Below are 20,958 nucleotides of genomic sequence, written 5' to 3'. Positions count from 1 at the left end.
TCTTTTTATGTTATTAATATTTAGGTGTCCCAGAGGCTTCAGGCACTCCACCAGAAATTATGGATGTTACTAAGAATTCTGCTGCTTTGGCTTGGTCTAAACCCAAAGATGATGGTGGATCTCGCATTACTGGTTACTTCATTGAGTACAAAGAAGTGTCGTCTGATAAGTGGATTCGTCATGAGACAAAGATTACCTCAACAATGTATACTCTTAGTCAGCTCACTACTGATTCCGAGTATCAGTTCCGTGTTATTGCTGTGAATGACATTGGAGAGAGTGAACCAGGACCTGCATCAGATTCAGTAATATCCAAAGATCCATTTGGTATGACCTCATTCTTAATTTGCCTGGTTATTCATAACGGTCCTCTGTTCATTAATTGATTCAAAATTGTCTTGATTTAATTTTAAAAAAATAACAACATTTTATTGCACTCTTGATTTATTTAGATAAACCAAGCCAGCCTGGAGAAATTGACACTATGACTGTTACCAAAGACTACATTACAATTAAATGGGAAGCTCCAGCATGTGACGGTGGAAAACCAGTCCTTGGCTACTGGATTGAATACCGAAAGTCTGGAGAGAGTGCTTGGAAGAAATGCAATAAGGAGCGCACAAAGGACAAACAGTACACTCAGGGTGGTCTACAAGAGGCAACTGAATATGAATTCAGATTATTTGCAGAAAATGAAACCGGAATTAGCAGACCACGCAGAACAGCAACTGGCATCAAAACTAAACTGGGTGGTAAGTATGGTTTGAAATTGTTGTATGCAAGTATGTATGTTAGTTATAACAGTAATATTATCAAATATTTATTCCAATGCATTTTTAGAGGAGAAATTGATTTGACTAAAAATAAATATTTTATTTATTTTAGTTGGAAATAAACCAGCTCTCAGGAAAGAGATGGATGAAGTCACTGCCAAACTAGGACAAACTGCAACTCTCAAATGTCAAATTATTGGAAGACCTGTTCCAGAAATTAAATGGTACAAGGGTGGAAAGGAAATCAAAGAAGGTCATAAATATGCAGCGACTTCTGATGGCCGCAATCATACACTGACCATTTCAACCGATCAACAGGAAGATGAGGGTCTGTACACATGCAAGGCTGTGAATGAAGCTGGGGAGTGTGAGACCAGTGGATCTCTGGTCCTTGAAGCATTACCACAGTTCCCAGTGCCACTGAAAGACAAATTCTTTGCGACATGTGGTAGCACAGTGCGCATACATGTTGTTTACATTGGTCGACCCCAGCCTAAGATCATGTGGCTTTATGGAGCCAAGGCTTTGGAGCCCTCTGAGAATGTAGTAATTGAAAATACAGAGCACTATACTCATTTGATTCTCAAAAACGTACAGCGCAGAGTAAATGGAGGAAAATACAGAATCAGGATCAACAACCATTTCGGGGCTGCAGATACTGTAACTCAAGTTGAAATCTTAGGTATATGCTTAATAATCCTTAATAAATTGTTTTAAAAATGTTCTGGGTATTAATGGAAATAAGACCAATTAACATTTTCTTTTGTGTTTTCAGATAAACCTGCTATGCCAGAAGGTCCTCTTGTTCTTGATGCACTATTGAAGAATTCTGTGATTATTAGCTGGAAAGCACCAAAAGATGATGGAGGATCTATGATCACAAATTATATTGTGGAAAAGCGTGAAGACAAGGAAGGAGCAGAGTGGGAACTTGTATCTTCATCTATCACTGGCACTTCATGCAGAATTCCTAACCTTGTTGAAAATGAGGGATACTACTTCCGTGTTTCAGCACAAAATCGTTACGGCAATAGTGAATCACTGGAGACTCCTTCTGCTATCCTCATCAAGAGTCAGTTAGGTAAGTAATAACGAAACATGATTAAAGAAGTAACTACAAATTTGACGTTAATTTTTTACTGTTACTCAAATTAAAATGTCTGTTTTACAGAGAGACCAGGAGCACCATTAAAACCAGTTGCTTCTGCACTTACCAAAAACTCCTGTGTTGTGTCTTGGAAGCCACCTCTCAGTGATGGAGGCTCTAAAATTAAGAACTACTGTCTTGAAAAACAAGATAAGAAGAAAGGTGAATGGGTTGCAGTTACAACAGATGAAATCCACCAGACTGTTTATTCTGTCAAGGGTCTGACAGAAGGTGTTGAGTATGAATTCCGGGTGAAATGTGAAAACCTTGGTGGAGAAAGTGATTACAGTGAAGTATCCGACCCTGCCATTCCAAAGACTGATGTTGAAGTGCGTGCTCCTGCCTTCAAGGAAGACCTTAGAAACATGAGTGTAAAATTCAAAAGCAATGCAACATTTGTCTGCAAGATAACAGGACAGCCCAAGCCAGTAATAAAATGGTTTAAGCGTGGTAAGGAAATTCAAGCTGATGGCACCAAAATCAAGATCCAAGAATTCAAGGGAGGCTACCATCAGCTTGTCATTGCTGACTGTGATGCAGAAGACTCAACTGTATATCAGATCAGAGCAACAAACCAGGGTGGATCCATTTCTGCTACTGTTTCTCTAGATGTTGAAGGTAAGCTTTAAAATATTTTATATACGTTATCTGACTATACATACAATTCTGTCTGTAGGAAAACGTGATGCATTAAATTTGTTTTTTCTTTTTTTCAGTCCCTGCTAAGATTCATCTACCTAAGAATCTGCAAGGAAAGGAAGCTATCCCTGCCCTTCGTGGTGAAATGGTTAACATCAAAATTCCATTCAGTGGAAAACCAGATCCAGTTATCACTTGGCAGAAGGGACAAGACCTTCTTGATAATAATGGACACTATCAAGTCATTGTCACACGATCCTTCACATCTCTTGTATTCCAGAATGGAGTAGAAAGGAATGACGCTGGTTTCTATATTGTATGTGCCAAAAACAGATTTGGAATTGACCAGCAAACAGTTGAGCTTGATGTTGCAGATGTGCCTGATCCACCACGTGGCATCAAAGCCAGTGATGTTTCGAGAGATTCTGTAACACTCCACTGGGTAGCACCTGCCAATGATGGTGGAAGTAGAGTCACAAACTATATCATAGAAAAGTGTGCCACCACAGCAGAAAGATGGATTCGTGTTGGCCAGTCTCGTGACACTCACTATACTGTTGTCAATCTGTTTGGAAAGACAAGTTACCAATTCCGTGTCATTGCTGAAAATAAATTTGGTCAGAGTGCACCGTCTGAGACAAGTGGACCTGTTGTAACGAAGGAAGACAAATCAAGAGTTCTCAACTATGATGAAGAGGTTGATGACGACAGGCCAGTTTACAAAACCAAAGCTCCTCATTCAGAGGCTAAGAATGTTCACAACAAGTACATGATTGCTGAAGAGCTTGGCCGTGGACAGTTTGGTATTGTTCACCGGTGCATTGAAACCAGCTCTGAGAAAACTTACATGGCTAAATTTGTCAAAGTTAGAGGTGCAGATCAGGCACTAGTGAAGAAAGAAATTGCAACACTGAATCTGGCACGCCACAAGAACTTCCTGTTACTGCATGAGTCATTTGACTGTCCTGAAGAACTTGTCATGATTTATGAGTTCATTTCTGGTGTGGACATATTTGAGCGCCTTGGTACAGCCCATTTTGAGCTCAATGAGCGTGAAATTGTTAACTATATCAGACAAGTATGTGAAGCTCTTGAATTCCTTCACAGCAAGAGTTATGGCCACTTTGATATCAGGCCTGAAAATATAGTGTACACCACAAGAAAGGGAACTAATGTCAAGATCATTGAGCTTGGACAGTCTAGACACCTTACACCTGGGGAACAATTTAAGATTCAGTACACGACAGCTGAGTTTGCGGCACCAGAAATTCATCAAAATGAGATGGTTAGCACTGTGACAGATATGTGGTCTGTCGGTGTCCTTGTGTATGTTCTTCTCAGTGGACTTAATCCATTTGCCGCTGAAACTAATCAGCAAATGATTGAGAGCATTTGCAATGCTGAGTACAGTTTTGATGATGAAGCCTTCAAGCATGTAAGTGTTGAGGCATTAGACTTTGTGGACCGGCTACTAACCAAAGAGCGCAAACATCGTATGACCGCTGCTGAGGCTTTGAATCATCCTTGGCTGACAATGAACTCAGAGCAGCTAAGCACTAGGTCGATCAAGATTACTCGCCATAAGAGATATTACCAAGCCATGGTTAAGAAAGAATGGAACACTGTTGTCTCATCTGCTCGTGTTGCCAGTGGTGGTGCTATCAGAAGTCAGCGGGGAGTAACAGTCTCTAAAGTGAAGATTGCACCATTTGAACATGGACCAGTTGCAGGACAAATTAAACACAGTGTTGCTGATGAAGGTGATGTTATCAAGCTCATTTGCAACATTGATAACTACGATAGCAGCACCGAAGTAACATGGTACTGTGGAGTAAGACAACTAGAAGAAGGTGCTAAATGTGAAATTACTTATGAAGATGGGCTTGCTACCATAACTATCAAGGGAATCACAAGAACTGATGATGGAACATATAGATGTAAAGTTGTCAATGAGTATGGTGAGGACAGTGCCTATTCTGAGCTCTTTGTCAAAGGAGTAAGATCCTATCGTGAGTTCTACACTACACGTGTTGTAAAGAAAGTAAAACGCAGAGTTGACACAGCAAGACTACTCCAAAGACCTCCTGAATTTACTTTGCCATTGTGTAACCGCACTGCTTACATTGGCGAGGATGTGCGCTTTGGTGTCACAATCACAGTGCATCCTGAACCACGTGTAATGTGGTTGAAAACTGGTCAAAAGATTATGCCAGGAGATGATGACAAGAAATACACTTTTATTAGTGATAAGGGCCTGTATCAGTTAGTTATTCACCATCTTGACCCAGATGATGATGCGGAATACTCTGTTGTGGCACGGAACAGATTTGGTGATGACAGTTGCAAGGCTCGTCTCGCAGTGATCCCTCGTCCTGCTCCTGCTGATACCACCTTGAGACCGATGTTCAAACGTGTTCTTGCTAACATGGAATGCAGAGAAGGCCAGAGTGTACGTTTTGAAATGAGAGTGTCAGGGCATCCTTCATTGAAATGGGAGAAAGATGGCATGCCTTTGGCATTTGGTCCTCAAATTGAAGTTGTGCATGAAGGCTTAGATTACTATGTCTTACATGTAAGAGATACTCTTGCAGAGGATTCTGGCATATACAGAGTCATTGCAACTAACTCAGCTGGGTCTGCAAGTTGCCAAGCCACACTCAAGGTTGAACGTGTGACACGCATCAAGAAGGAAGAGAGTGAGGAAGTAAAGAAGAAGAAACATGATCTTGATCAGGAAGAGATGGACAAGAAAGTAAGACTAAATCAGATACTAGCAGGTGCAGATCTTACCCCACTTACTCCAGTCGCACAGCAAGCACTAAGAGAAGCTGCAACTATGTTCAAGCCAGCAGTCACTACCAAGAAAGTCAAGAGTGAAGCTGAGGAAGCCAAAGAAAAAGAGGAGAAAAAGAAGAGAGCAGAAGAAAAGAGGCTGAGAATGCCATATGTTATTCCTCCACCTCGTGTTGTTGCTCCTACTGCTCTTGAGGAGGATATGGAAATCAAACACTTTGTGCCTTTCTCTGATATGAAGTGGTACAAGAAACTCCGTGATCAATATGAGTTCCCAGAGCCAATGGAAAAGTTCCCCCAGAAAAGACTTAAGCGCATCCGGCTGTCAAGATGGGATCAGTTCTATGAAGTACCCCTGCCAAGAATTAAAGACCAATACAAGCCAAAATGGCATATTCCTGTTTCACAGGATGACCTTGAGACTGTAAGGCCTGCAAGACACCGCACACCTTCTCCAGAGATGGAGGCTTACTACAGAATCAGGAGACGCTCTCTTGGTGATCTTTCTGATGAGGAACTGCTTCTGCCTGTTAGAGAATACTTGTCAATGAAGAGAACAGAAGAAGAAAGACTTAAACTTGAGGATGAACTTGAGTTAGGCTATTCTGCTTCTCCACCAAGTCTTAGCCCTGTACGCTTTGAACTCTCTGCACTGCGTCACCCATCACCTAAGAGAGCTCCATATGATGAGGAGGAAGGGGAGGAAGTTCCTACATATGACTCCTACCGTATTCCATCTAAATATGAGGCTGGTCCAAGCTATATTGACTTACGTCAGCGTCACGATAGGGCAACATACAGACCTCCAAGGCAAAAGCAAAGGTTATATGAGGAAAAAGAGGATCAGGAAGTGCTTAGGTCAGTAACGACAACCACAAAATTAAGTTCCTACAAGAGCCAACTGCAGCGCATTGAGTTTGAGGAGAAAACAAAGGTCAAAAGAAAGGAGAAAACACGAGTTTCTGTGTCAGCAGTAACTGAGGCAGCAGTCATAACTGATATATCTACAACATCATTCTCTCCTGGTTATACTACAGTAACTCGTCCTAAGAAACCTTCTGCAGCTTTGGCAGAAAAAGAAGAGGTTAGAAAAACTTCACCTGAAAAGACACGCCCACGTTCCCCCAGCCTAGATTCTACTGAGAAAGCAGACACTACACCAGACTTATCAACAAAAATTGATTATATGTCAAGGTATGAGTCAAGAAAGAAAGCCTTGAAAACTGAGAGGAAGTTTGAAATTGTGACCCAGCAGCCTTTTACCCTCGACCATGCACCCAGAGTGACTGTAAGAATGCGCTCTCACCGGGTCCCAATTGGTCAAAACACTAAATTCACACTGAATGTCCAATCTAAGCCAGAAGCACAGATTAAATGGTACCACAATGGACTGCAGATTGAAGAAAGCAGAAAATACCGTATGTTTAACATGAGTGGCGTTTTGTCTCTTCAAATCATTGATTGTCAGGAAGAGGACAGTGGCACCTACCGTGTGGTCTGCACAAATGTAAAGGGAGAGGCCTCTGATTATGCCACTCTCGATGTTGCTGGTGGAGGATTTTCTGCATATGCCTCACAACGTAAGGATGAGGAGCCACCAACTCCCTTTGTCCCTGAGATGACAAAAACGGATGTTTATCACATTTCATCTACAAAAGCAGCATCTGTATCAGAAACACACATGGAAGTATCCGAAACTAAAAGACAATTGATAGAAGAGACAATTGAGACTGTTGTTCAGGAGGAGAAGGTGAAATCTGAAATCAAACTTGAAACTATGGAAGTGACAGCAATTGAGGAAGTTGTGGTTGAGAAAACTTCAGAGACTAAACTTGAAGCTACAGAAGTGACAACAGTAGTGGAAGTGGTTGAGGAAAAGAAGCCAACTCTACCAGCTACAATTCTGTCTAAGCCACAGTCACTCACAGTATCTGAGGGAGAATCTGTTAAATTCACATGTGATGTTGATGGTGAGCCTGCACCCACTGTAACATGGATGCGAGAGGCACAAGTAATTGTGTCATCTCATCGTCACCATATTACCTCAATTGAATATAAATCTACCTTTGAGATAACCCAAGTAGAAACGTCAGATGGAGGTAATTACACTGTAGTAGTGGAGAACTCTGAAGGTAAACAGGAGGCACAGTTCAGTCTAACGGTTCGTAAACCAACACCTGTACAGAAAGTTGTTGCTTCTCCTCCAAGAGTGAAATCTCCAGAGTCCCCCCGTATAAAGTCACCATTTGGAATTAGGTCTCCACAGAGAATTAAATCACCTGAACCAATTAAATCTCCACCAAGAGTTAAATCCCCACCCATGGTAAAATCACCTACTCCTAAAGAAAAAACATACAAGCCAACGTTCTCAGCAGAGCTAAAAGACATCTCAGCCTCTGCAGATACTATTATTAAGCTTACAGTGAAAGTGTCCGGTGAGCCTAAGCCATCGATCTCTTGGATGAAGGATAGAAAAGTAAGAGATTTTGTTTGTTTTACTTTTAATTAAAAATATATATATTATAATGAATGGATTTACTAAATTGAATTTTGACATTTTTCTCACAGACCCTCTCTCAAGGTGGAAAATATGAAATCTTTGAAGAACATGGTTCAGCACATCTTGAAATCTACGAAGCTGATGTCTCTGATAGTGGAGTATACACATGTACAGCCAAAAACAATGCTGGATCTGTTACTACAAACTGCACTGTTACCGTTCAAGGTATTGTAATGCTCAATTTAGCACTCAAAATACATTATGATTTTAGTAAGTATAATTTTGTGTAATTTTGCACATACAGTTGTACTTTAATAAAAATGAACTACTCTTTCTGCTACAGCACGGACAACGACAGTTGCCGTGGAGCAGAAAGCAGAGATGACAGAGCAATTAGTGAAAAAGGAGATTGCCTATGAGGAAGTGCAGTCATTTACAGAAATCAAAGCATCAAAAACCCAAATGACGATGAGTCAAGGTCAGACTGTTACACTGCGAGCAAACATCCCTGAAGCCTCTGATGTGAAATGGATCCTGAATGGAGCCCACCTATCAAATTCAGAGAACTACAGATACGGTGTATCAGGAAATGATCACACCCTGACAATTAAAAGCATCAGCCACCATGACCAGGGAATTCTCACATGTGAGGCCAAAACTGAACATGGTGTAGTCAAGTGCCAGTTTGACATGACTGTCAGTGCAATGCGCTCAAATGCACCAAGTTTCCTTGTGCAACCACACTCAATGAATGTAAATGAGGGACAAAATGTCACATTTACATGCGAAATCACTGGCGAACCTTCTCCTGAAATTGAGTGGCTCAAGGATAATTCAGTAGTGAGTAGCTTGTCATTATATTTCTGGGGAAGAAAAAAAAAACCTGTTTATTTGTGTTTTCCCTCATAGCAGTCTGTTAACGTTATTTGAATTTCCCTTCATATTTGCAGATATCTATTACATCGAACATGAAATTGAGCCGGTCTAAGAATGAGTACACACTTGAGATTCACAACGCTACCATTGAAGACAGCGGAAAATACACAGTGAAAGCAAAGAACAAATTTGGACAGTGCTCTGCAACAGCATCACTGAATGTACTCAGTAAGTGATCTCTTTCTGAAAAAAAAAACTAACACTCTATAGTAACCTAGTATGAGCATCCTGTCCATTGCATAACATGCATCATCAAAACAAACATGTATGTCCATGAAGAACACGCATCTAATTATAACCGATTATCACTGCTCACCACTCAAGCTAACAAAATCTAACAATTCCTTCTACAAATGGGACTATGTTCTTTTGATCTCTTTGATCTTTGTTGGACTGCATTTTGACCTACTGAATTTAATTACCACAGTACAAAATAAAAAGGCACCAAATAACAAATTAAGTTGTAGTTGGCATAGTGATAACATGTTAACAGCATGAATTTACAATGATATAAATATCCAAACCATTTTTACCACCCATTAGCCATGCATCACATAGTTTGATCCATTTAACAAAAATGTTTGAGAATGAAGTCAAAATAATCAAAAGACTGTATTTTTTTTTATTTGTATTACCAAATGAATTTCCTTAAAGGTACGATCTGGAAGTGGTGCAACTGGAGCATTATTTATTTTAGTAATACCAATGCTCAAAAATGTTCCAGTATACCATACATTAAATATGCCCAAATGTTTCAAACTGGAAACAGAGACCAGTTGCACCATTTGAATTGCCTCTTGCACCTTTTTATGAAATAAAATGCATCAGTGACATGGTATGTGCTGTACTCTCACAGCTCTGGTTGAGGAACCTGCCAAAATGATAATTGTGGAGAAAGCCTCTGATGCTACGAGCATGCAGGGCAGTTATTCTGCCAAGCATGTGGTTTCACAAATGCAAGAGACATCCATCAGCAGTTCCAGCATGGCAGAGGTTAAATTTGAGAGCATGTCAGCGTCTAGCATGAGCTCCATGACTTCTGAAAGAATGATAGCTATGAGCTCCAGCAGTATGATGGCAATGTCCAGTCACTCGCATGTCGAGGGGTCATCCATCAAAGCCATTTCTCATGGCCGCAAAGGTGAGATGGAAAGTCTGTGCATCTTCGCCAAAAAACATTTACAGTTCAAACAAACCCAATATCAGCAGAGCTATATCAGCATAATAACAGATTCATTTGTTTGTCCTCTCACCAGGTATACCACCAAAGATTGAGGCTGCTCCTCAAGATATCAGTATTGAGTCAGGGAAGGTCCTGACTGTAGCCTGTGCTTTTACTGGAGACCCAAGCCCTTGCATAGAATGGTCACATTCAGGGAAGACACTGTCCAGCAAGGAGGAGAGTGGACGATTGCAGATTGAGACTTCTCAAGATGTCACCACTCTTGTTATAAGTGGAGTGAAAGAGACTGACGCTGGTGCCTACACCTTAAAACTTTTTAACGAGTTTGGATTTGATACCACTACTGTCAATGTCAGCATTCGATCGATGTAAAAACAAACAAACAAAAAAAAATCATTATATAATAGCAATACAATCCTCACCCCATTTCCCTCATTCAAACCCTTATTTATAGAATGAGAAAAAAAATACTCTGTTCTTGATAAAGACCTGGATTTCTGTTCTTGTAAATATGAACGTTTTTTTTTTTTTACCAAACTTGACATTAATTTATGCCAAACTAGACTAAAGTCTAAAATTGTTATAAAATGTGCCATATTGGATAATTATGATCAGAAGTTCAGCACCATTTTGTGACATGTACATAATGTATATAGCCGAATTTACCGGTTATGGAAAATGTATGAATTGTTATTTATGACAATATTAACAAATGGAACTAAATGTTTAACAGGAGAAAGTTTCACATGGAACGAATACCCTGTTAAACCTGAAACTAAACAAAACTATGTGCCTCAACAATAAGTTGAAGTCTTAAGATTGCCTCAGCAGGTAGAGAGGCTCCCTGTTGACGTTAACTAAAATCAGAGAGACAAAGTTATGCACTGTACAATTGTGCATGCAGTAATGCAGTACACACGAATTTATGACTTAAACATAAGACCTTGAGTGCTGTTTGCATTACCCTCATGTAAGCAGGGCGACTAGGCCTTGTGTTCAGACTGAAGAAGTCATACCGCCATTATAATGACAAGCTCAATGTGCGAGCGGCCTGGACAATGAGTTAATGATAATGTTTGTGCACAGTTTCTGGCAACGGACTGTTTGAATTTTGATTTTATGAAAGTAACATCACCTGGCCATTAATTGTAAAATCAATTCAAATGCTTCTTTGCAGAAGCTGTGCCAACTCTTGGAGGATTGCTAGGTTATATTTTGTGTGTTTGTGTGTGTGTGTTAGGATTAGAATCTCACTTTGTCAACAGCCAGGGTATCCATCAAGTAATGTACCACAGAGACTTCATGTGCTGTGCAAAGAAAAGAAAATATACATGGATTTAATACCCTGCACATTGATTTATTAGAACTAATTTATGTAGTTTTACCCATATATTCAGCCTCCTTGAGTTTTATGAATTACTGATTTAATAAAGCATGTTTTCAGCAACATAAAATGTTTGTTTGTTTTCCATAAATTAATGCTATTTCATTTCATATTTGATGTATGCATTATGGTTACTCGGTCTTTGAATAATATCTTCATGTCTTCATAGTTGATTTAAACAACAAATTTTGTTTTCATTGAAAGCAGGTTCAGTTTTATCTGATTTCAGGAAATATTGTTGAAGAGGACAACCTGCTTGAATCAGTAACATATTATTCGTTCTGATTTGAAATAGAAGAGCAGCATCACTGCCAAGTTTCATGCACTCTTTAAAATGCATTTTAAAGGGTAAATAAACCCATAAAATAATGTTCACCTGATGTCTAGCAACAACTAAAGGGAATTTATCTTTCTCTTATTTTACCCTTCACACAAAATACTTGTAAAATTGACATCCTGCAGCATAACAGCTCTATTTAAAACAACATCTTATGTCATGATTATTCCTACAGTAATTCTAGAATTGCTATAATTCCTACTTGCTGTGAGGCGACTGATTATATATACACATACCATTTGTACAGTTTAGCCTTCATCCATCTGAATCTATTCTAAATCTAGAAATATATCTATCTGATAGATAGAAATAGATTCATTTCTGATCACAATTTTCTTTTCAAATGTTTCTTCCTCAAAAGTAGGGTAGAGTGGGGGAAAATGCCCCCCTATTGTTCTAAAATAAAATAACCTCTAGATGAAGTCAGGATACCTTTCTATGGACTACGTTGACAAAAGTGATGAAGTATTCAATACGCGACGTGCACACTGGCAACGTACCTATAAGAGAAAAGAATATCAAGTTAAGTGATCTCATTAACAGCAATACGAAAAAAAAAAAAGTTTTAAAGCTTATTGTTTTGCAGAACTTCATAATTATGTATTATATGAGTATAGTTTAAAGTTAAGAAAAATGTAATTATATTTTCAGAATGACATTTAATTTTTTTCAAAACTAGTCTGTGGGGTAAAATGCCCCCCAGCCACTTGGGGTAAAATATGCGCATGGAGCATTGCTTCCCCGTGTAGTTTACCATGTTCTGAACATCATATCCTTTGTTTTCCATAAAAACATAATCTAACAAGGTGGTTCAATAAATATATTTGGACTTTGGACAAGCACCAACTATTTAGTTAACTAGCCAGTTGGCATCAGCTAAAAATAGGCTGATTTTCAGCATGCTTCATTAATAAATATTCATAACTATCTACTGCTTTTACTGTTATTTTAGCTTGTCTTGTTCATTTTAAACTGCTTGTAACACTCCCTTGGTACAAATATGTTTAAAAATCTAATAACATGAACTAAATATTTTTCATAATTGCTTTATAATTTATGCCATTGTCACAAAAACCAGGATAGTTAACTATTCTAGACACATTTAACTTTTGTTTCACAAAAATTATACAGTCCCTTGTAAATATGCAAATTTAGGGTGTTTGCCCTACCTTGTAATGTAGTACCTTTTTTTTTTTTTTGGTCTAATTGACAGGTTTTATTTATCTTATCTGTTACATTTATTTGTCTAAGAAGTCAAATACACTGCTGGACAATAACTAATATTTTTTTTTTAATAATGTTTATATCATCAATTTTCTATAATGTTTATAATATAATGTCAATTTTATGATTTATATGATTTTATGACTAACACTTTTTTTCACAAAAGGCGGCAGAAGATATATTTTATAGTTTCTATAAGCTACTGTAAGAAATTATGTCAATTAGCACTGCATTATTCATATATTACCTGGAGATGACTAGAAACACACATAAACAAAGGAAAGGAAAGGAAAGGAAAGGAAAGGGAAGTGGTGTGTGGCCAAGCATGGTGACCCATACTCGGAATTTGTGCTTTACATTTAACCCATCCAAGTGTACACACAGTAGTGAACATACACCCGGAGCAGTGGGCAGCCAATGATGCGGTGTCAGGGAAGCAGTTGGGGGTTCGCTGCCTTGTGCGAAATTTGAGTCCTGGGCGGCCCTGCCGCGTCAGCTGTCCGGCCCCCTTCGCCACGCCGACAGATGTGCAAAATGGCCCAGCGGTTTACATTTTACTTTTGTTTGATTTTGTCTCTGCAAACCTTCATCGTAGTGATTCGGGCAAATGAATCAAATCAAGATGTTAAAATTGAGGTTACGTTTCTACCAGAAAACTGCAGCCAGAAAGCCAAGAGAGGAGACATGCTAAATGCTCATTATGATGGGTATCTAGCTAAAGATGGATCTCAGTTCTATTGCAGGTAAGCGCATTTTTACGAATGAAGTTGTTGTATTCAACAACAAATAGGCTGTTTAATGCAGGTTATATTTATCTTCTCTGAGTTGTAAATAGTGTATTTAGTACTTAATCGCGTTGTAGATACAAACTGAAGTTCTTTTATTTCCAGTCAATGCCAAGTAAAGCTGTTCGTATTCATTTTCTAGTCGTTCGACAAACACGGGTTACCCACACTGGTTTGTGTTAGGCGTTGGAGAAGTCATTAAGGGCCTCGATTTAGGGCTGGACGGCATGTGTCCCGGTGAGAAGAGAAAAGTCACAGTTCCTCCATCCCTGGCATATGGCGAGAAAGGAAAAGGTATGCGTTTTCGCTTCAAACACGTAGAGAAAATAATACCTACAACAGGTGGCGCTGTTTTGCTTTTTTGTTTTTTAATTTGAGCAATGTTTGTTGTTGGTATTGTTTTTAATTCCATTGATTTGGATAATATTTTAAATAAATGTTCTTGTTTTGTTTTTTTCCCTATAAATGGAATTATTTTTTAAGATTATATATTAAAAGTTTGAATAAAATTATTTGTCATCGTGCTAATAAATTACGTCCTAGATAATTAACATCACATTGCATTATGCTTAACAGTAAAATATTTTTTTTCTACCCAATATTATAGGATATTACAATAACAATTAAGTTTTTAACAATTGTCAATTAATTTCACATTTACTTGTTTAAAGGTGATTCCAAAGGAGCTTAATGAAAATATCACCACACAACAATACAACATTAAAAAAAAGAAAGAAAATAAAGTTTTCTCTTCCACAGATCCATAATTTAAATCTCAGTAAATTCAAAAAAGAAGTTTTAAGATTTAAACCATTAACAAATCACCTTTCTGTGATGGAATAGGTCCTGTACCACCTAATTCAACAGTGATCTTTGAGGTGGAGCTGTTGCACATAACCAGAGGACCACGCAGCATAGAAGCCTTCAAAGAAATTGACATTGACAACGACAAGGCCCTGACAAAAGAAGAGGTAATAGACATCAGTTAATTGTTGTATAAGGAATTTTCTTCTGCATACCTAATTTTTAATTTATTCATTATTATTATTATTTTTTTAATTTACATATTGTCATTTTGGATTTACAGATTAAGGAATACTTGAAAATGGAAGCAAAGAAGTTAAATACACAGAAAGATGAATCCTATTTTGATGATGTTGTGGCAGATGTGTTCCATAAGAATGATCACAATGCTGATGGGACCTTATCACTAAAGGAGTACAATGTTTATGGCCATGATGAACTATAAACACTAATAGAAAGACATATTTATGCAGCAGGTGCATTGGATATTGTCTATACAAGACTTCAAATTGTAGTTGATAAAGGATTTTGCTTTGATGAACACCACTAAATTTTGAATAAAGTTGACTTAAATACTAACTTGTACTAATGCAAAAAAAAAAAAAAAACTTTTTTCAAAATGCTAAAATGTTCTTTTAAGAACTGTTCAAAGATAGGTTCTTTGGGGGACCAAAAATGGGTTTTCTATGACATCTACTTTATTTTGAAGAGTGTAAGCAACCTTGTTTTTTGAACACAGCACACAGTGGTAAACTTTACACACATTTGCAATTATTAATAGACCGATATAATCCATATCGGTCATTTGAAATCAAGGATTGCATTTACAGCTCTGTTTAAATCATTATCTTATTAAATGCTGCCTTTACATTGTATAATGTTGAAAAATACTACTTAATTACTTGAACAGAATTTTCGAAACAAAACAAACACGGCATTTGCCATGTGTTTGCCTAAGTAAAAATATAGTCACCCGTTGTGAAATAATAAAGAAGGTTACATGACACATGGTTCACATGATTCCTTAAAATTGGAAATTAGTTTAACCATAGCCATTCAAATCTTGCTATACCCATTAAGAACACCAGGTGGCTCTCTAATACAACTTTTTAAAGTGGTTGAATGCAATTTTCTTAAACCTACTTTAAAAAATTAGATGTGATTTAGTTTAATACAGATTTAAAAAAAACAAATAAAAAGAAGTGGACTGATTTTTTTGATTGGTGAACTTGTAATAGAAATAAGGAAGAATCAATAGGGTGGGGAGAATTACAGTGTTTTATGATTTATAGGCAAACATTATATGCTAAGAACATGTACAGTAAGCATGCATTTGAACCATTACACATGCATTTCCCAAACAACCAGAGATCAAAAAAAGTATTAAATGAGACTCTATCATGCAGAGAGCTGACATTTTTGAGCACAGACTCAAAACTTGGTTTTCGTGTAAAACTCTTGACTCCCTCAACTCCCCCGCATGCCAAAAGTGACGTAAACCATGTCCGTGCCAATATTCAGAGCAGATCCAGACAGTGGAGGGAGAGGTTGAAATGACTGTTTTACTTTCAATGTAAATTGTACAATTTCAGGCAAGTCATAGCGGTTTTGCCCAAGCGTTCAAACAAATCACCACTGGAGCATGCATTGAATTTTAGCTAAAATCTGAAGAGAGAAAAAAGAACAACTCATCCTTTCCTGAAACAGCAGTTTCAACACTGGCATTCTAGTATTCTTTATGCCTTTGACTGTTAAAGTTGGGCTTTGACAGACAGATGTCTTATGTGACGTAAGTACTAGCTAGGCTTAGAATGGGATGGATGTCCAGTGGTTTTGCCTTTAGGGCTTGGTGATTACAGGTCTACCAGAAGGAGTGCTGTTTACAGACCACTAGGTGTGTTACACTGTACTTGTCCCATGTCAAGTTCCTATCACTTTGTTAGCTGATGGTTGATTGCTGCAAGAGTTTATATCATCGCTATACATTTAATTCTGTGTATATGTGTCTGCAGTGCCTGACTTCTGACTTATAAATTATCCCACAAAATGGCAATAAAATGACTGTTGCATGAATTTTAACAAAGCTCCTTTGTCTGAAACTGAAATGCATTTATTGTGCTCTTGATAAAGCAGTCTCAGCATTAAGAGAAAATGAAGCTCTTTATGAAATCTGATGCTTGTCCCTGCCCTCCTATATACGAAAAAAAAAAAAAAAAAAAACATGAGGGCATTTTCCCATGATGAAATCAATGGTGGACAATGGTGGACTCCCTTACATCCCCAGTCATTTATAATATTAAAACACTGCATAAGTTACACAATATTATAGGATATCATGGATCAACAAGGGTACTAAAACATAAATGAACAAAGTCTGTTGTGAAGGCTGTTTTGCTCCCCTTTATTGGAAAAAAGAAACAGAAGGTGAGTTATTGCTGCAAATCATCCCCCATTCTGTATGCATTTAATTAATTATTATTATTTTTAATTTTTTTTATTGTCAGCCTATGCGACAACCAAAAAAAAAAAAGTTCCAAAAATCCAGAGAGCAACTGACAGACACATATAATGTTTTTGTGCAGAAGTGTGATCACAAAAGAGAAATAAAATGCTGAAAAAGCTCGAACATAGAACATAGAGTTGAATTGGGAATAAGAAGGCAAAGCATACGGAATAGGAAGAGAAACAGTGACACAACAGCACAAACAACATCTGCATAAAGTCAAGCCAAATTCCAATCCCAAGAGTTCACATACTGCAGCACTCTTGAACAGCAAATGGCAATACCACAACACTGAAGAGAACATTTAATCCATTCAGCCTCTTCAGAATGTATAATACACCATAAATCCATTTCCAACTTTTTCTAGTAACTGGTTCAATCTCCATCTGTCCTCTATGTTTGCTGTGTTTATTCTGGTCTTAAAGCATTTCTCTCCTTTTTTGGCACGTTCAGTTTCGATCACCAAAGTTGTTCTACAACAATGTTATAGCATGCGCTCAAGATTTGTCTGCATCCTGTTGTTTCCATAAACAACAGCAGCATGTTTGATAGTTTACGCGTGTTTTATTTTTACACATGTAAGCCGTATATCAAGTCGGCACATTTAGACTTGACAGGTCTGCATTTTATGAGGATGGCAACAGAAAGAACCCCTGAATAAACACCTAACCAGACATGTTTACATGGGAGGACGGCCTAGAGAGATGTAAGATGATCTGAATAATTATAACATTTTGTTCTGCAGTGATACAAATGTGTCTCCTCTTTCATTATCCTTGTTTGTTATGGGTAAATATAATTGGAGAGTGAAAATATAAATTATTTGAAAATGATTCATTATAAATGTTGGAAATATTTTTACAAGTCCTGTAAAGAAATCCTCTATGTATTTTCGCATGCAAAACAGCATTTCAATTACATACATTCCTCTGTGGAGATTTCACAGAATGGAAGTCAAACGAGGTTTGGAACATGACCTCAATCTGTATTGTTAAAAGCGCTATATAAATAAAGGGGACTTGACTTGACATGAGAATTCTATTTCAGAATGACACAGAATTGTTTTTTTTGTTTTTTTAACTAATCTTATAACATTTCTAAAAAGCTTAAAACAAAATCTATCCACATCACATAGGTGCAAAACGACTACTTTAAGATATATATACATATATACAGTCATGGCCAAAAATATCGGCACCCTTGGTAAATATGATCAAAGAAGGCTGTGAAAATTAATCTGCATTGTTAATCCTTTTGATTTTATATTTAAAAAAATTCACAAAAATTTAACCTTTCATTGGATAATAAGAATTTAAAATGGGGGAAAATATCATTATGAAATAAATGTTTTTTTCAAATACACGTTGGACACAATTATTGGCACCCTTAGAAATTCTGAAGTATATTCCATTCATAATCACAATTTTTGAGCACTCCAGGGTGATTATGAACATGAAATTATCCATCCTTGACTTCCTGTTTCACAGAAATATAAATAGGAGGGAAAACAAAGCCCTAAATTCCCTTAATCATCCATCACAATGAGAAAAACCAAAGAATATATTTCTGATGTGCAGCAAAAGCTTCACACATTAGTGAAGTGGCTTTAAGAAAAGAGCTAGAGCAGTGAAAATTCCCATTTCCACCATCAGGGCAATAATTAAGAATTTCCAATCAACATAAACTGTTACAATCTGCCTGGAAGAGGACGTGTGTCTATATCGTCCTAATGCACGGTGAGGAGGAGAGTTTGACTGGCTAAAGACTCTCTAAAGACCACAGCTGGAGAATTGCAGAAAATAGATGCGTTTCGGGGTCAGAAAACCTTTAAAAAAAAATGTCAAACTGCGCCTACATCAACACTTGTTGTTTGGGAGGGTTTCAAGAAAAATTCTCCTGTGTCATCCAAAAACAAACTCCAGCATATTCAGTTATTAGACACGACTGGAACTTCAAATGGGACTGGCTTCTATGTTCAGATGAAACTAAGATGGGTTTGGGGAACACAGGGATAAAAAGCACCCCATGTGTACAATGAAATATACTGCTATATTTTTTATGTTGTGGCCATTCCAGTCTTCTGACCTGAATCCTATAGAAAATGAGTGGGTTGAACTGAAGAGAAGAAGAACCAACATGGAGCTGTGAATCTGAAGGATCCAGTGAGATTCTGGATGAAGGAATGGTCTCTGATCTCTTGTCAGGTGTTCTCTAACCTCATCAGGTATTATAGGAGAAATATAGAGCTGATAAACTGGCAAATGGAGGTTTCAAAAAGTATTGAATAAAAGGGTGCCGTTAATTGTGGCCAATGTGTATTAGAGAAAAACATTTACTTCATGATGATATTTAACTCATTTTAAATTCTTATTATCCAATGAAAGGTTAGATTTTTGAGAATTTTTTTAATAAAATATCAAAAGGATTAACAACGCAGATTCATTTTCACAGCCTTCTTTGACCATATTTGCCAAGGGTGCCGATATTTTTGGCCATGACTGTATGTCTGATTTAGCATTTAAACAGCATTCTCAAGCCAACAGCAAGTCCTCACTTCTTCTAGAAAACAGTTCAATTAGACAAGCAGCACATAGCCAATGTGGAGAACAGATCTGAGCACTGAGGTCATACATATCCTATTCATCATGGCTTTAGAATTTCCCTTTCACACACAAAAGCCCCAACTCCCTTTACAGCAACCCCCCAGAGTCACTGCTTTACATCTGCATTTCTCACTTTGCTTCTCAAACCATGAAAAAACAGTTGCTTGATTTGTATAAAAAGCTTCAAGATCCTTCAAAAAGAAAAGGATGCAAAACAAATATATTTTGTGAACACTGAACAAGTACTTGACATGAGGATGGGATATTTTGAGTAGATTTTGTTACTTTAGTGAAGAAAATGAACTTGTGCCAAGTACAGGCAGTTTTGAGAGAAACTAGAAACATGTGTCTCTTCTCAATTTTGCAATGGTTTCCACTAACCAATGGTGCTTTTTATTGGAGGAGGAGCAGGAGGAGGAGGAGAAGGAGAGCAATACATGATCCCAGTATTAGAAATGGCGGCTTAGATCCATAAACACAAACATTGAAACATGTAATTTCTTGATATGCCACGTAACAACTTTTCTCTCATGAAAGTTAATTGAATTGTGAGGGAGTAAAGCAAAAAGAAGAAATGCAAATGTATGTTATTTTATATGCAATGAAGTTAGACATTTCCAGGCTCCCTGAATTGAGGGAACATAACATGCAGAGCTGCAAGTAGCAACACACATATGCTAACAGCGGGCCAAAAAAATAAAAATAATAATGCTATGCTTGGCTGTGATTACTCAGCTAACAGCTATTTGAAAGAAAACTTGCTTGGGGCTATCTTTTATCCTCGTTCTGCCATCAATCAGCCACATAAAGAATAATATACACACATTTTTGAATGAATCAACTTTCTCTGCAGAGACATGCAATGTGTTTAAGCATGCAATCATCAATTTCAAGAGCTGTAATAAAAAAATCAGCTGTCAGAATAACGTAGTGTAACATCAGACTGACATCAACATTTTCCCCAACAATCTATTGTTTAAAGATGTCAAAATTCTTTTCTTTTTTTTCTCCATGTGCGTTTTCTTAAGATAAAACGGCAAATGCCAGTGTTCACCCAGGAATGTTTACATAAGGCTATCATAGGTTTTGTGCTTTTTAAGTTTTTAGCAGCACTGAAGTTATCAATCACACCCCCACAATGGGACAGGCAAGAGACCATCTACACTAACCACACATTCCTGTGACGGAGGTGGGGGTGGGGGTGGAGTTGGGAGGAGGGGGGTGGGTGGTGAACACTGGTACAAGTCTTTTAACATGACATCAGCAGCATGACTAGGAGTTTTATAAAAGATTTAATTTTTTGACCGTTTGTCTGTAGCAATGTGACCCTGAAATCTGAATCTCACC

At 37.6% G+C, this 20,958-nt stretch overlaps 2 protein-coding genes across 2 annotated transcripts in view; both read left to right on the top strand.

Annotated features, from left to right (window-relative positions):
• The window catches only part of LOC306876339 (titin-like), a 143,366-nt gene extending 131,835 nt beyond the window's left edge, over nucleotides 1–11,531 (top strand). The window contains exons 200-210 of the mRNA XM_079427428.1: nucleotides 25–327; nucleotides 453–752; nucleotides 886–1,455; nucleotides 1,549–1,854; nucleotides 1,945–2,538; nucleotides 2,637–7,828; nucleotides 7,921–8,077; nucleotides 8,196–8,692; nucleotides 8,803–8,956; nucleotides 9,645–9,929; nucleotides 10,045–11,531. Of these exons, the coding sequence (XP_079283554.1) occupies nucleotides 25–327; nucleotides 453–752; nucleotides 886–1,455; nucleotides 1,549–1,854; nucleotides 1,945–2,538; nucleotides 2,637–7,828; nucleotides 7,921–8,077; nucleotides 8,196–8,692; nucleotides 8,803–8,956; nucleotides 9,645–9,929; nucleotides 10,045–10,343 (8,657 nt within the window). The 3' untranslated portion in view covers nucleotides 10,344–11,531. The remainder of the gene's footprint in view (nucleotides 1–24; nucleotides 328–452; nucleotides 753–885; nucleotides 1,456–1,548; nucleotides 1,855–1,944; nucleotides 2,539–2,636; nucleotides 7,829–7,920; nucleotides 8,078–8,195; nucleotides 8,693–8,802; nucleotides 8,957–9,644; nucleotides 9,930–10,044) is intronic.
• Nucleotides 11,532–13,185: 1,654 nt separating this feature from the next.
• Nucleotides 13,186–16,582, top strand: LOC306876051 (peptidyl-prolyl cis-trans isomerase FKBP7-like). Its single transcript, XM_079426949.1, has 4 exons — nucleotides 13,186–13,659; nucleotides 13,844–13,995; nucleotides 14,545–14,672; nucleotides 14,789–16,582. The coding sequence occupies exons 1-4, from the start codon at nucleotides 13,442–13,444 to the stop codon at nucleotides 14,948–14,950; spliced, it is 660 nt and encodes a 219-aa protein (XP_079283075.1). The 5' UTR covers nucleotides 13,186–13,441; the 3' UTR covers nucleotides 14,951–16,582.
• Nucleotides 16,583–20,958: the final 4,376 nt, after the last annotated feature.

This window comes from Barbus barbus (genome assembly GCF_936440315.1).
Source record: "Barbus barbus genome assembly, chromosome: 10".
Lineage (NCBI taxonomy): Eukaryota > Metazoa > Chordata > Actinopteri > Cypriniformes > Cyprinidae > Barbus > Barbus barbus.
Note: the sequence above shows the minus strand (reverse complement) of the source record. Positions and strands in the feature narration are given on the sequence as shown.

Excerpts from the sequence above, each read along its gene's own strand:
- LOC306876051 (XM_079426949.1), top strand. The coding sequence starts at position 13,442 with ATGTGCAAAATGGCCCAGCGGTTTACATTTTACTTTTGTTTGATTTTG. Across the intron at positions 13,660-13,843 it reads GGATCTCAGTTCTATTGCAG|TCGTTCGACAAACACGGGTT; the intron begins GTAAGCGCATTT and ends TTCATTTTCTAG. Across the intron at positions 13,996-14,544 it reads ATATGGCGAGAAAGGAAAAG|GTCCTGTACCACCTAATTCA; the intron begins GTATGCGTTTTC and ends GTGATGGAATAG.